Below are 16,429 nucleotides of genomic sequence, written 5' to 3' on the forward strand. Positions count from 1 at the left end.
TGAGTGCAGGGCAACCGGGTTCACTCCTTTCCGCCTTCTATACGGATCGGAGGCTATGACCCCGCAAGAAATAAAGCATGGGTCCCCGCGCACAGTTCCGTCAGCCGTCCCCGACGTGGACGAGCCAACCTCAAAAGATCTCATTGACGGAGACCGGGTCTTCGCCCTACAGGCCCTAAACAAATACCAAGCCCAGACCAAAGCATGGCGCGACCACGCAGTCATCCCGAGGGAGTTCAGCAAGGGGGACCTCGTACTCGTCCGAACAGCTCGGACGGAGTCCAAGGGCAAGTTGGAGCCCAAGTGGGAGGGCCCCTTCATAGTCAAGGCAAAAGCTTCCCCCAGCGCTTACAGGCTCACAACGCCAAACGGCGACGACCTGGAGCACTCCTGGAACATCGACAACCTTCGCAAATTTTTTGTTTGACCCATTTAGGGCTGATTTCGCCCTTGTAATTCGCCGCAATCAAACTTATACCGGCCCGCACTCTTTTCCTCCCGGGGGGTGAGGTTTTTAACGAGGCGGAGCCATGTAATATACGTGAGAAAAATCCCCCGCAAAAGCATGTGTCGAAAAAAGACCGTGACAACGGTCTTCGGCATTCGACCAATTCGAAGTCACCGCGAGGCTAAGCGCTAGCCACCCTCGCGTGCGACAAATCCGCGCAGAAGTCGCCTAAGGGTGCAGCCGGACTAAGCACAACAAGTGCGCAGAAAACCCGAAGTCTATCGCGAAGACTATCCGCGCAGAAGTCGCCTAAGGGTGCAGCCAGACTAAGCACAACAAGTGCACAGAAAACCCGAAGTCTATCTCGAAGACTATCCGCGCAGAAGTCGCCTAAGGGTGCAGCCGGACTAAGCACAACAAGTGCGCAGAAAACCCGAAGTCTATCTCGAAGACTATCCGCGCAGAAGTCGCCTAAGGGTGCAGCCGGACTAAGCACAACAAGTGCGCAGAAAACCCGAAGTCTATCGCGAAGACTATCCGCGCAGAAGTCGCCTAAGGGTGCAGCCGGACTAAGCACAACAAGTGCGAGAAAATCCGAAGTCTATCGCGAAGACTATCCGCGCAGAAGTCGCCTAAGGGTGCAGCCGGACTAAGCACAACAAGTGCGAGAAAATCCGAAGTCTATCGCGAAGACTATCCGCGCAGAAGTCACCTAACGGTGCAGCCGGACTAGCACAACAAGTGCGAAAAAAACCCGAAGTCTATCGCAAAGACTCCGCGCAGGAGCCGCTTAAGGGCGCAGCCGACCTAGTTCAACGAAAGCAGAAACGATAGCAAGACCAACTATAATCATACCGGCACATCATAACCAACCATACCAGACAAAGTACACAGCGCCCTCGCAGGCACAGGCACGCGAGGGCACACAACTCCATCTTACAGGCCCTCACACACACACACGCCACGGCACCACGCTCTACATCGGCTCAACCTTAGGAATAATTCCCATCTCCCTATAATTAAATAGCATTATCCTAAGCTCTTCACCCGCAAAAAGACTTCGCAGTTCCCCTTCCCCTGTACCCGCGGCGGCCGGCAGAGACAACAGCTCCTGCCGACCAGCCCTACTCACGCGAAGCCGAGCCCTTTCCTCCGCACTAACCCTACGCTTTGCAACCGCCCTTCGTCGTCGGCGCCCGGTGCTAGGACCCGGCACGTCTGGCGCGTCCGCGGCGCGTGGCGAAGCCTCCGCCGCAGCCACATCCAAGGCCGCAAAATAATCCAAGTCCTCCTCCGACGACTCCTCAGTCCACTCAACCGAGCTCCCAGAGTCAGTAAAATCCAAAAACTCAGATACAGACCCACCATATTCATTTCCATCTTCCGCGGTCGAAGCCGCCAAAAACTCAGTAGTAGCGGTTGCGTGCGCAGGCCCAAAATCTTGAACCTGCGCAGCAACCAAAATTCAGTACAACATCCAAAAAATTCCCCAACCCTAAAACACCCACTACGCCACCTGCGAAGGCCCTGCCACTGCGGGAGCCTCCGCCGCTGCGGGAGCCTCCGCCGCTGCCTCCGCCACCACCGCCGCAGGATCTTCAGCGCTCGGCGCAGCAGCTGCGGGGGCATCAGGCGCGCCTTCGGCCACCTTTGGGGGCAGGTCTTCGCCGGCCGCAGCAGATGCGGGGGCGCCGGAGGCGCCTTCCGCAGTCTCCGGGGTCGGTCCCAGGGCGACTCCAGTCGCGGCCTCCGCAGGGGTCGTCTCCGGGTCAGGCAACTCGCTGTTCAGTGCCCCGAAGTCGTCCACCCGCTCGCCGCGCTCCGCCTAAAACAAAACACACAAAAATTCAGCAAACATACGCACAGACCACATCCGGCAAACGCCGAACAAACGACAACGTTACCTGAGCCTTCGCAGCCTCGGCCCGCTCCCTGACCACCTCACGACCGTACGAACCCCACATCCGGTCATAGAGGGCCCCGGCGGACTCCTTCACCACGGGGTCTTCGACCTCAAAGATATCTCGCCCAAAATCCTCATCTGCCTGGTCGAGGGCCTCAAAGTGCCGGCACCCTTCGCGAGAGAGTGCGTTCATCGCCGCCTCGCAGGTGACCAGGGAGGCAAACGACATTAACCCCTCCAAGACAGTGGGGAGCTCCTGCAGCTCCTCCTGCACCCATTCCAGACAGCGAAGCCCGGCCTCTCGCTCCGGCACCTCGAAGTCGCCGGTCCGTGCACCCAGCTCGTGATACGCAGCCATGAGCTGCGTGCGCGTCCGTTCGGCCTCCGCTCGCATCGCGGCCTCGGCCCCCTCCGCGCGGCTCTCCAGGGCAGTAAGCCGCCCCTGCAGCTCTCCGGCGAGCTCCTTGGCAATATTGCCCTCCGCCCGCGCCAGCCTGGCCTCCGCCTGCGCAGCCTGCTCTTTGGCGATGGCTTCGTTGGCCTCCCTCCTCTCTCCCGCCAGCTGGCGCCGGAGGTCAGCCTTCTCCTTCTCCAGGGCGGCCACCTTGTCCGCCAGTTTACGGCACTTGCTGTCGGAGGCCGACTTCTCACGGACAGCGTCAGCATGTTGCGTCCGAAGTCTCTCGACTTCGGCAGACAAAGCTGCCGTAAGGGCCCCCGACGCAGTGCGGCTAGTGAAGTCAGCCACCTGCAGAGCACAAGTAAGGCTGTGAAAAAAAAACACTCCGCGGGGGGAAAGGGGATGGAGAGGGCACAGCTCAGCGGACCTGACTCAGCGCCTCCGTCGCCTGACTCAGCGCCTCCGTCACTCCCTTCAGTCGGCGGGTCGCCACGCCCGCCTCGTCCCTGACCAGCGCGAGGGCCGACACCTCGCCTCCGACGCCAAGGGTCTCACCCCTTGCCTTCGGCGCTAGCGCAGCTGTCACGATCGCCGCGCCAGGCGCGGCAAGAGCAAGCTGGCCCTCGTCCGACCCTGCAACGCGTCAACAAATTAAAAAAAAATAATAATATATATATATATATATATAATAATAATAATATATAGACTTACCCCCAAGATAATCATCCACATTAATCTCGGTGCCGAAGTCGGCAACGCGTTTGCCCGGCAGTGGACCATGACGATGAATCCGACATCATACCACTAACGCGCAATAGTGAATCACAAGAGCTGGACGACAAGGAAGATGGCACGACATATCGGCACCAGGGACGAGCGGTTTGCTTCATGCGAGCCAGAGTTAGCAAGCTTGGGCGTGGATCTTAGCGGCGTGGTCAAACGCGTAAGACGACGACGAGCTTGAGCAAAGAAAGCGAGGAAGACGAAAAAATGAAAACTGGTGGCGCAACCTCAACCCTAACCAGGCAACAACTTTTATAGAAAAACTAAAGGGACCCAATCAATCAAAGGTTGGAAAGATGCCCCCCCGAAACCACCACTTGATAATCCAGGGCAGCATTCATACCATTCTCTAGTCTTCGGGATTGACTCGTCAGTTCGAGCCTTTGCCCTTGAGGGATACTATTGGGGAGAAGGCCAAACATGGCCTTGATCATTGGCAAACATGACACCCCTTAATCGTTTACCGGACTTTGATGCCATCTTCAAGCATGCATGACTCATCATGCCGCAAAGACGCTACTGAGGACTTCGCTCCTTGGCGAATTGGTCCGAGGAAGACCATGCCTACTCAGGACTCCGTCATCTACCTCAAGCATGCAAGACCCATCGAAGGCCGTGAAGACGCTACCAAGTCCCGAGGAAGACCTTGCCTTCTCGAGACTTCATCATCCACCATGGGCTTGCAAAGCCTATTGAAGGCCACGAAGATGCCACTCTAAGAGTTGGCCGGCCCTAAGGGCCTGCGAGGAGATTTGAGGACTTTGACCCCTTCGCTCAAAGTGCACGTGTCGTTCCACTGAATGACCTAAGAGACCCCTAGAGTCCTCCGGCTTGTCAAGGGTTTCATCGAGGCCTTCGAGGGAGCAGGGCCCCCACATCCAGGGCTCCCCGTTAGTTGAGGGAACGCGCACACCAATCGTGCTAGTGCGGGTACACAATTGAGTGCTTGTAATATGAGTTATAAACACCCTAAAGAGTAAAGACAATGTTGTACAGAATATTCTAGGGATGTAGCAAGTAGCCAAGGGTAGGTTCGTACTTAGGGTGACCCCTTGGTTACCCTATAAAATACCTTAAAAAGGACGTTCGTGAACTACTATTACGCATTGTCATCTCACTTGTTTGGACCCCCACAGTGAAAGGTCCCAACATCATCCATCCTTCTTCTCACTTCAAAATCCTCTCGAAACCAGAACGAGATACCGTATGTCGTGATTTTCAAGTTCTTAACCAAACAGATCTCATAATTTCATGTGGAGAGACATTTTGATTTTCATGTGACCCTAGTAGACTAAAATGCATTAAAAAGTAACAGCTTCAAAATGAATTGAACTTGCATCCCAACTAGTTAGTTTTAAAGTTTACAATGTACACATAGAACAGAGAAATAATGAATAGTTAAATGATTCTATTGGATAACCCTAGTGATTTCAAGTCGAACGTCTTGTTGGTCGTTCTGGCTAGCCGACTTGGGTGATTAATCCCGATTAATCATGATTCGTCAGACAATTTGGCGATTAATCGCAATTGGTCCAAACCGACTTGGACAATTAATCGTGATTAATCGAATGACTTGAAAACATTGGATAACCCTTTTTACAATCTATTTTAGAATCGAGTTAAATACTCCCTGACGTTTGTGAACTACTATTACGCAGTGTCATCTCACTTGTTTGGATCCCCACTGTGTCAGATCCCAACAGCATCCATCCTTCTTCTCACTTCCAAATCCTCCCGGAACCAGAACGAGACGTCATGATTTTGATGTTCTTAACCAAACAAATCTCAATATTTATTGTGGACAGACATTTCGATTTTCATGTGACCCTAGCAGACTTTAAAAGCAATTTAGAATTTTTCTTGGCGGCAGACCAACGCGAACAGACATCTCAATCTATACACGCCAGTGCAGTTCAGAGGGCAGCGAGCGAACCTTTCTTGGCGGCAGACCCCTTGCCCGCACTATCGCAGACTTCGACCACATCGGGCGACGCATCGCGCTCCCTATTCTTCCCAAACCGCTGGGGTGGGGGGGACGCACTGCGCTCCCTCTTCCTCCGGCTCCGCTTGAGCGAGGCCAACGCGAGGGCGGCGCCCACGACGACGGGGCTGTCGATGTCGACCTCCACTGGGCGTGAGGCCTCGCACACCTCGCAGGAGTCGGAGTTGTCGGGGTTGAGGAACGTGCACCGGACGCAGCGCCAGTCCGAGGCGGCCGGAGGCGTCGGCGGGGAGGGCATGGTCGGGGCTTGGGGAGAACTGAGGAAGAGGAGGAAGGGGGCGGCAGCTGCTTAGACTCTCCAATAGTTTTCTAAAAAAAAATCTCTAAACTTAATAGTTAGGCCCTGTTTCAATCTCAATGGATAAATTTTAGCTTCCTGCTAAACTTTAGCCATATAAATTGAAGTGCTAAAGTTTAGCTTCTTGTGGTGTTTGGACTACTATAATAAAGTTTAGCACATTGGAATAAAAAGACACCTATGCCCCTAATGTGGAGAGAGAGGGAATGAGGTTGGAGGGTATAAGTGGAAAATGGGGTTCACTGGCCCACGTTTAACTACTTTTAGCACCCCTTGATCAGCTTATGAGATAATAGGTGCTAAATTTTATCACACCACCATTAGCTCTACTGTTTAGATCATTAAATAGCTAAAAGTAGCTAAAAAAAGCTGCTAAAGTTTATCTAGTGGGATTGAAACAGGGCCTTATTATTGGAAGTAAAAGATAGTTTGGTCTCTAATAGTTACTTATGGCGTGTTTGGTTTGGGGATTGGCTCCATCCGGAATCAGCCGATCTGGAATGGATTCATTCCTCACAGGATTGGATGGTCTTTCTTTATGTTTGATTAGAGAAATGAGGTGAATCCATTTTTTGTTTGTTTTGAGGAAGCAGGTGAATCCATTTTTTGTTTGTTTTGAAGAAGCATGTCATCAAGCGACGCTCAATCTGCTTTCACTCACCACACCAAAAAGGTTGCATTTTTATCCAACATACATAAAAACTGAAAGTTATAACATAGATAAAACTGAAAATTGAAACTTGTATCTTCACGAGTACTTATCCAGCATACAATTTCATCCAGCATTATCCAACATACATTAAAAACTGAAAATGTATCCAACATACATATTCAACATTATCCAGCATACAAATAAAATTGAGAAGTTATCCAACATCCATATCAATGTTCAAAGAGAAGTTTCATAGACTCCATCCATCATAGAAATAACTAAAAAGTTTCAGACACAAGTTTTAGGCTAATCTGCTTTTTTGATGCATCAATCAGAAAGATGAGTCTTGATGTACCTAGACACCCATACCATTTGATCATCTAGTCCCATCTCTAGAAAGGCATAAGCAAGGGCTGTATTCTCACACAAGTAGCCATAGTAGTGTGCTATATGTTCTCTTTCAAAAACAGGAATCTGTTTCGTCGTAGTCCATAGGTTGGGTGGGATTATCGGACGTGGTTGTGGTGCTGACTGCTTGATTGCATCTGAAAGAGTCTTAAAAGCTTCAGTGACAGTGCATATCAATGGATCCTCATCTTCCATCATCATGCGCCCTCTCTTCCTTCTTGCACCACTTCGAGTAGATGAGTCTCCACCATCACGAATTGGACCACTTGGGTTCAATGATTCTCCGTTATCACGAGTTGGACTTGCATTGTTACTCTCATGACCAGCCAAGTCTCCAGAATAACCCACACCATATGTACCTGCACTTTCAGATGTATCGAAACCTAGGGGATCACTGGTGCATTTTGCAAATAGTCCAGTTGCTTTATGATTCCCAAATATGACAGCCATGTAATGGTAGTTCTCAAGTGGCTTGTTGAAAAATTTAGCTTCAGATGTTTTTTTCTGAAATAATGTATAGATTCAAATTAAACAATATTGTTTACAAAAACTGTAAAATCTGAAATAGCTATAGCATTTTGTAGACACAATAAAACAGATTATAGTAACAATAAAATATAAATTGTAAAACAGTAAAACAGCTTACAAGTAGTTCCCAGAAACAAAATCTGGGCAATAAAACAGCTTACAAGTAGTTCCCAGAAACAAAATATAAATTGTAAAATAGTGGCAAGCAGTAAAACAGTAAAACATAATTCATCTGGGCAATAAAACACTAATAACAGTAAAATAGTAAAACATTGATATAAGTCACTTTAAAGCAACAAAAAGAATATTGATGTACTTTAAGCATACAACAAATATTGGACTTTGGTATCCAAATGGGTCATAATTTAAACTGATTGGATATTCACACTTCAATTACACGGAATGCAAGGTAGTTCTCTTTTGCAGCTGTTGCCTGTTGGTTTGGATTCAGGGCTAAAAAAATCTTTCTCAAACTGAAATTCCTCACAGCTGAAGAAGCTTCAAGGAGTACTGGAGTATTTATTTTTCTTGTTAGTACATACTAATAATTAGTATAAGTTGGGGTAGTTTTAAATGTTTCAGTTCTCAGTATTAGCTTAGTTTGCTTTTCCATCTTTTCTTAGGTCAAGCATATACATCTTAAACCAAAAACAAACTCTAAAAAGGCAACCGTTATAGATAGTATGGTGAATATACCTAACACTGCCATAGTGACTCACGCAAAAATATGCTCATGACGAGCGTACACTGCGAGTTCGCGAGGCCCAAACACCAAACAAAAGGAACCAGGACACAAACAAGATCACCTATCATACACCCTCAATATGGTCCAAGAACAACAGAGGGACAGCTGCATCTAAATTTTCTAATTCAGCCTCGCATGTGACGTGGAGCAAGCATCTAAATACAGATGTTCTTATATTTCTTTGATTCTGTAGACATCTTTATTACATTATTTTTAGCCTTTTTTCTTCTCGTTAGCATAAAAGTGGTCCTACTTCTCAGTTTATTTTACAAAGCTGTTCCAACTTTAATTATGCGTAGTGCTACTGAATCATCCATGGTGTCGACAGTTTTTGGTTATTGCCGCTTCCAAAGGTTTCCAACAAGAACAAATTGGTTTTATGTGGTGCATGAATATTTAATAATTGGAAGCAGTTTCTCTTGGTTAACTTGTTCTGCTACAACTATTATCATGACATCCTTAAACTGACACAAAACTATTATTCATTGTTGGTTGTGCATATAACTTGAGTCTGAGTTGTTGTCTTTCCTTAGTGCATTTTCCAGTGGAAACAGCTGGGCAGTGGAAACAGCTCCATCTGTCAATGGGGAGAACATTAGTTTACTGATGCTGGGCAGTGGCAACATTACATAACATACATGCACGAGGAAATGCAGAGAAAGTAGTTTACTGATGCCGCCCATTCTGTTCGTCATAAACGATTACATCTGTTTCCCAGGTGTATGTAAATGCAATGTTGTGGATCTGAGTTCTAAAAACTGGGGAATATGAAAGGTTTGATCAAGCCATTGGGTGTGTCATCAGCTTCTTTCTTTCTTTTTTCCCTCTTACAACTGGTTGTGCTCAGCTGGGTTTCTTCAAGGTACAGTTATATCTTATATGTTAAGATTCAGACGACAAAAAAAGGAGTGCATGGAATGTTTTAGATAATTAACATAACAGTTAAATGAAGATCACTAGCCCTTGGGTTCCAATACTGTTAGCAAAAGAGTGAGCAATTCATGGAAGCTCAGAGTGAAAACGAACAACACTGTCTGAACTGGGCGCCGTTTTGACAGACTTGCGACGTACTGTAAGTGATAAAAAAGGTGTGTGTTTGGACTTCGGAGTATACAATTGACCATTAGCAAAGGTGATTTGCGTTGACTCTCTACGAAACTAACATCGATAGACTAGCTAGCTAACAACATTTTCAAGTCCAGTAAAAACCATACCTGTCTTTAGCTACAGACGACTACCAGTCTACCAAGCATGAGGCCTCGTACAGTCTGCATGCCTGATCCGTGCCTTCTACCAGATACGAGATCCTGAACCGATCAACAGCACTAACTGCTCACGGTACGATTCAAACAACCAACGACCCTGTACCTACGCTGCACAACGACCAATTACCTGCATATACCAACCCTATTCGGCGCACCAAACACTCCACCCAAATCTCGTTTTTTCCGTGGCGACCTGGCCCATGTCATCATGCATGCCGCAGTGGAAACAGCTCCATCTGTCAATGGGGAGAACGAATCTCCAAGGATAATCTGTCGTGGTTTGCCCTGAAACATTCCATATAAGAACGAAATTTTGACAAGCTCCATCTTATATGTACTGTCGACAGGAATGCCAATTTTGACAAGCTCCATCTTATATGTACTGTCGACAGGAATTCCGAGTCTAGGCTCAAGTACATCCGCCATGGCGGCACGCTCGGCACGAGGATGGTTCGGGCAGACGCCGCGGCCATCAACTTGGACCGGAGGCTCCACCAACTTCTCAACGAGCATGAGGAGTCCGAGAGTCGTGCCGACCATGCGACAGCGATCCCTGTGCAGGAATGGGGGCAGAGGAGGTACTCGGTGGTGACCGTGAGGTGCCGTAATCGCCCTAAGCTGCTCTCGCCCCCGTCGATGCGTCGTGGTAGTTGTCGTCCTCTCCCCTCACCCACTCACTACCACCACCTCGGCTGATTCGGGTCGTCCGCCCGCCTGACGGTAGGCATGCACGCGGAAGCCTCCAACACACTCAACCCGGCGGTGCTCCCCCTTCATTGAGCCTGGCTCCAGCGTCGGCGTCTACTCTCTACTAGGACTAGGATCCCGTACACCAAAAGCCGAGCCCCGCCGTGCGCGCACGTCAGAGTCGCACCAACCTCCGTCCCGCTAGACCTGCTTCTGCTGGGCTCGCCCAGCCTCAAGGTGCTCATCCTCCCCAACAAACAACGGGGTGTCCGTGGAGATCTCTGTCGGCTTCGCAGCCTCCCGGCTGCTCCACGTCGACCTCGCGTGGAACGTGCTCGTTGGTATGCTCCCGCTGTTGCCGCCCACGCTACGGTACTTGTCAGTCGCTGGCGACACGATGGAGGGCACACTGGAGGGGCCTTCTGCTCTGGTGAAGCTAGCGATGGTGACTATGCCAGTTCGCCCCTACCTCCCGACCAGGCGTTCCTGGACCTGTCCATGAACGACTTAATTTTAATAGATTAGATATCATTCATTTTTCTCAACTTCGAGAGAACCATTGGCTTTCGTTGCGATCTAATACAGCAAAACACCTCATTCCTATACAGTTTTCTTGGTTCAAAATTTGGGCATTCAGAATGCATTATGGTGATGTTCGTAGACCCTGAATACATTTGTTGTTGTATTTCACAGGAAAAGAATGAAGTAATACAAAAGCAACTTGAAACCCTTTCATTACTCGACAAAAGAAAGGCTACAACAGTACAACGCCAAAGCTGGTGACTGATAAGGTTCCCAGTGTATCGGGTGCACCTCTAAGCTCTGGTCAAATGATTGTTGTTGTACAGCAGCAAACACCAGATTACGTGGCTTTTTTCTTATTTTTGTTGATTAAACTACATGGCTTCTTCTTATTTTTGTTGCTAAAGAAAAGGTTACTTTGCACAGGGACATGTTCCAAGTTTTTCTATGTCTTGGGTAAGCAAGTGATTTGGAAATGTTTATACATGACAGGTGTTGCATGTCTGTAATAGCAAACTCTGGTTATTGTTCTATTGTTTTCTGTAAGAAATTTTGCTTTGAAATTGAACTTCGTTAGGGCTTGTTCGGTTATTTTCAATCCATATGGATTGAAGGGGATTGATACGGATTGAAGGGGATTTTAACTTACTAGAGATTGAAACCCCCTCAATCCCCCTCAATCCATATGGATTGGGGTAGAAACGAACAAGCCCTTAAGTGGAAGTATAATTTACTCATCTCGAGGGAATGAAACATGTTTGGTTGATTGTCGTTATAGCTAGCCACTTAGCCTCTCTGATAATATTCTTAGATGTACTTCTATATATGCTGCAGGACATTGAGAGTGATGATGAGGACCTTGATGATGAGGTTGATGATGGAGCTGAGGATGAGGACCTTTGCTTATATTATACGGAATCCTTCTACAAGGAATGGGAATTCATGTAGGCAAACTTGCTCTATACACTGCTCTTGGAGGATTTGATCCATCGGTTGTAAGCGTTCATCATCCTTTAGTTTATTGCCTTCTGAATTGTACTGATTTGAAAATATGAATGTTTGCAGAGCCAACATCAGTGGTCCTTGCAGATTTATTAGCAACACTCAAGATGGTTCGTGGTACCCTGACAGAGCAGACTTATTTGTTCCTTAGTGCTGGGGAGGTTAGTTAAAACATCTTTCCTGCTGAAAAAGAAGTGTGTTCAGTGTCCATGCATTGATTTGAAGATGTTTCTGTTCAACGGAAATAATTATGTCTATATTTTCTTTTAGAGATTTCAAAATTAATTTTGTCTGCATTGATCAGATAAAATGCTTCTGTAATTTGGCTCAGTCGTATCTGATGTACTTATGTATAAACAGTGACACAAGGCATACAGAAATACAGTACCTACCCCTAGGCACTGGTCTCAAAAGTGGAAGTTCTTGCAGGTTTGTGTCTTTCAACTCATCAATTTAGTTTAATTATGGGCGCTTTATATTTGCTGGAAGCAGTTAGTAACTTAGTAGACATTACATATTGTGTTTGCATTCTCTTCTCGGAGAGTCATTGAGGGTGTGGGGGTGTGGGAGTGCAATGTCAATATGGTTTCATACCTCTTATACAAATACCCAAATCTTGCAGGGATGGTTGTAACAACTGGGATGAAAAAGTCTATAGCCTCCTCATCTCGTGTTGATGATGTAGAAGTTAGTTTGGTGCGTATGTGTTGAGTTGCTCGTTGGGGTAACATGATTTACTCTGTTGAGGAGGTGATTCGCCTGACACAGTTGTCGTGGATGAGGATGGGGATCTCATTCTAGATTGGAGGAGAAGAAGAAACATATATGTTACACCAAATTGCTGGTTGCTACATATTGTGTTGTTGTGATTGGTGAGTTTCTCATTTAAGCTTTCTTGGCCTGCAGCTAGAGGTGTCTGCCATCTGCTCACTATTCAGCATGGTGTTACCAGCTCGCTAAAGAGTGTTGGGTTTCAAGTTAAGGAGGATCCGGGACATATCTCCAGGCGCCTGCAGGTGCATGGATGAAATAATCAATGGATTATTTTTGTTGGAAGGAGATCAGAAATGGTTAGGATCCAAAACTTTGGTAACCACTACTTCATCCATAAATCCTTTTAGTCAAATAAAAATTCTGTGACTTGTCAGCTATGAGTTTTAGTTTCTTATGGCTCCGTGAACTGAACTAGAGTTTTTTTCGCAAGAATTCTAATATTCTCGTTGAAACAGTTGTACATAAGGTATTGTAGTATTATATGTTTCCGTTGCAACGCACGGGCACTCACCTAGTAGTTACTTATGGCGTGTTTGGTTAGGGGATTGGCTCCATCCGGAATCAGCCGATCTGGAATGGATTCATTCCTCACAGGATTGGATGGTCTTTCTTTATGTTTGATTAGAGAAATGAGGTGAATCCATTTTTTGTTTGTTTTGAGGAAGCAGGTGAATCCATTTTTTGTTTGTTTTGAAGAAGCATGTCATCAAGCGACGCTCAATCTGCTTTCACTCACCACACCAAAAAGGTTGCATTTTTATCCAACATACATAAAAACTGAAAGTTATAACATAGATAAAACTGAAAATTGAAACTTGTATCTTCACGAGTACTTATCCAGCATACAATTTCATCCAACATTATCCAACATACATTAAAAACTGAAAATGTATCCAACATACATATTCAACATTATCCAGCATACAAATAAAATTGAGAAGTTATCCAACATCCATATCAATGTTCAAAGAGAAGTTTCATAGACTCCATCCATCATAGAAATAACTAAAAAGTTTCAGACACAAGTTTTAGGCTAATCTGCTTTTTTGATGCATCAATCAGAAAGATGAGTCTTGATGTACCTAGACACCCATACCATTTGATCATCTAGTCCCATCTCTAGAAAGGCATAAGCAAGGGCTGGATTCTCACACAAGTAGCCATAGTAGTGTGCTATATGTTCTCTTTCAAAAACAGGAATCTGTTTCATCGTAGTCCATAGGTTGGGTGGGATTATCGGACGTGGTTGTGGTGCTGACTGCTTGATTGCATCTGAAAGAGTCTTAAAAGCTTCAGTGACAGTGCATATCAATGGATCCTCATCTTTCATCATCATGCGCCCTCTCTTCCTTCTTGCACCACTTCGAGTAGATGAGTCTCCACCATCACGAATTGGACCACTTGGGTTCAATGATTCTCCACTATCACGAGTTGGACTTGCATTGTTACTCTCATGACCAGCCAAGTCTCCAGAATAACCCACACCATATGTACCTGCACTTTCAGATGTGTCGAAACCTAGGGGATCACTGGTGCATTTTGCAAATAGTCCAGTTGCTTGATGATTCCCAAATATGACAGCCATGTAATGGTAGTTCTCAAGTGGCTTGTTGAAAAATTTAGCTTCAGATGTTTTTTTCTGAAATAATGTATAGATTCAAATTAAACAATATTGTTTACAAAAACTGTAAAATCTGAAATAGCTATAGCATTTTGTAGACACAATAAAACAGATTATAGTAACAATAAAATATAAATTGTAAAACAGTAAAACAGCTTACAAGTAGTTCCCAGAAACAAAATCTGGGCAATAAAACAGCTTACAAGTAGTTCCCAGAAACAAAATATAAATTGTAAAATAGTGGCAAGCAGTAAAACAGTAAAACATAATTCATCTAGGCAATAAAACACTAATAACAGTAAAACAGTAAAACATTGATATAAGTCACTTTAAAGCAACAAAAAGAATATTGATGTACTTTAAGCATACAACAAATATTGGACTTTGGTATCCAAATGGGTCATAATTTAAACTGATTGGATATTCACACTTCAATTACACGGAATGCAAGGTAGTTCTCTTTTGCAGCTGTTGCCTGTTGGTTTGGATTCAGGGCTAAAAAAATCTTTCTCAAACTGAAATTCCTCACAGCTGAAGAAGCTTCAAGGAGTACTGGAGTATTTATTTTTCTTGTTAGTACATACTAATAATTAGTATAAGTTGGGGTAGTTTTAAATGTTTTAGTTCTCAGTATTAGCTTAGTTTGCTTTTCCATCTTTTCTTAGGTCAAGCATATACATCTTAAACCAAAAACAAACTCTAAAAAGGCAACCGTTATAGATAGTATGGTGAATATACCTAACACTGCCATAGTGACTCACGCTAAAATATGCTCATGACGAGCGTACACTGCGAGTTCGCGAGGCCCAAACACCAAACAAAAGGAACCAGGACACAAACAAGATCACCTATCATACACCCTCAATATGGTCCAAGAACAACAGAGGGACATCTGCATCTAAATTTTCTAATTCAGCCTCACATGTGACGTGGAGCAAGCAACTGATGACTGTTGTTGTGGAATAATGAAGATGGCTCTGCCACTGCCATCCAGGTTAAAAATCCTACTGTAAGTCAGTCAGGTACTCCTAGCTAGCTAGCTAGCTAGCTACTGTACATTCTTCTTTCCTAGCCAGGCTCTTCGTGCCGTGCGAGCCAGGTCCATATTAATTTGTGTCAGGCAAAGAAGCTTTGTGGTATAATGGATTTGATTTCAGGATCATCAAAAACAATTAGCCAGGTCCATATTAATTGGTGTTGAGTGTTGACCAAAACTTAAAATATAAATTGTAAAACAGTAAAACATTTTGGAAGGAGGTTGTTAAATATATACACACCTGCACCCGTTCCAAGTAGTTCTTCTCATCAAGCAATATTGTTCCAGTTTGCTCATCAAAATGGGCTGAGCTAATCTTCTTATAATTGCATATGTTTGACCAGCGAGTTCTCCATGTCTTAAGATGATTAGTAACTTGAGAACCAGAAACTTGAACCTGAAATCTTTCCTTCACCACTTTAGCACATTGATTATAGTGCGAGCTTTTGAATCCTTTGTCTACTCGAATTCCATCAGCAACCAACTGGTCCAAATATTTCAAAGCACATGCAGACATTTCTTGTGTCCAGAAAATTTGTGGTTGGGACCTTTGTTCAATTTCTTGGACATCATCCATCTCCCTACAATATTAGAACATTTGAGAATATAGATCACATCTAAGCAAATGAGCAAATAGACAAAACAACAAAATATCTCACATCCAAAGAATGATGCCACTTTTGAATTTATGATCTAGTTTTCTTGTACATTGGAAGATGCTCTAGTTTCCCACATCCAATTTGCAAGTTGCTGCCTCCACTAAACCCATTGTCTGTTTCCTTGTACTTGCTCCTGATGGGAACTTGTTGAACTAGAAGGTTGGTTTGTTGTCCATGCTTCCTCAGGTGGGAGAAAACAATCTGCCCCATGCGATAATATCCAATTGTGGAGGATGCAACATGCAAGGACAACATCTACTTGTGTTTTGAAAGGAAAGAAAGGTCGAGCATCATCAAGAAACTTAAAACGGTTCTTCAGGGATCCAAAGGCACGCTCAACAGTGACCCGTAGTTGTGAATGCCTTAAATTAAATAATTCCTTCTCATTTTTTGGCATGTTATCATTACCCCACTCTTTTAAGTGGTATCGGACACCGCGAAAAGGTGGTAAGAACCCCGGTTTTGCACCATAACCACAATCAACGTGGTAATATTTTCCTACAATACCATGATGGCATGATAACATCGTTAGGCAATGATCTATCTTATGGTGGGTGCATATTTTAAGTGGAATCATTACAGAATATTACCTTCAGGTACAACGAGACCATTCTGCCTTTGTAAGGCATCGGCTAGAACGACGACATCATGTGCCGAACCCTCCCAACCAGCTAGCACATATGTGAAGCGAAGGTC

The 16,429-nt window shown here is 45.4% G+C and overlaps 3 protein-coding genes across 3 annotated transcripts; all 3 read right to left on the minus strand.

Moving 5' to 3' along the window:
• Positions 1 to 1,789: 1,789 nt before the first annotated feature.
• On the minus strand, positions 1,790 to 5,776 carry LOC100382558 (uncharacterized). Its single transcript, NM_001175290.1, has 4 exons — positions 5,468 to 5,776; positions 3,179 to 3,384; positions 2,353 to 3,099; positions 1,790 to 2,273 (listed from the first exon to the last, which is right to left on the minus strand). Exons 1-4 carry the CDS (start codon positions 5,772 to 5,774, stop codon positions 1,956 to 1,958), a joined length of 1,578 nt encoding a protein of 525 aa, NP_001168761.1. The 5' UTR covers positions 5,775 to 5,776; the 3' UTR covers positions 1,790 to 1,955.
• A 952-nt stretch (positions 5,777 to 6,728) lies between these two features.
• Positions 6,729 to 7,344, minus strand: LOC118472002 (uncharacterized). Its single transcript, XM_035958997.1, has one exon. The coding sequence runs from the start codon at positions 7,342 to 7,344 to the stop codon at positions 6,814 to 6,816; it is 531 nt and encodes a 176-aa protein (XP_035814890.1). The 3' UTR covers positions 6,729 to 6,813.
• Positions 7,345 to 13,385: 6,041 nt separating this feature from the next.
• LOC118472003 (uncharacterized) lies at positions 13,386 to 14,304 on the minus strand. Its single transcript, XM_035958998.1, has one exon. The coding sequence runs from the start codon at positions 14,000 to 14,002 to the stop codon at positions 13,472 to 13,474; it is 531 nt and encodes a 176-aa protein (XP_035814891.1). The 5' UTR covers positions 14,003 to 14,304; the 3' UTR covers positions 13,386 to 13,471.
• Between the last annotated feature and the right edge of the window lie 2,125 nt (positions 14,305 to 16,429).

Source organism: Zea mays, chromosome 5 (assembly GCF_902167145.1).
Source record: "Zea mays cultivar B73 chromosome 5, Zm-B73-REFERENCE-NAM-5.0, whole genome shotgun sequence".
Classification (NCBI taxonomy): Eukaryota; Viridiplantae; Streptophyta; class Magnoliopsida; order Poales; family Poaceae; genus Zea; species Zea mays.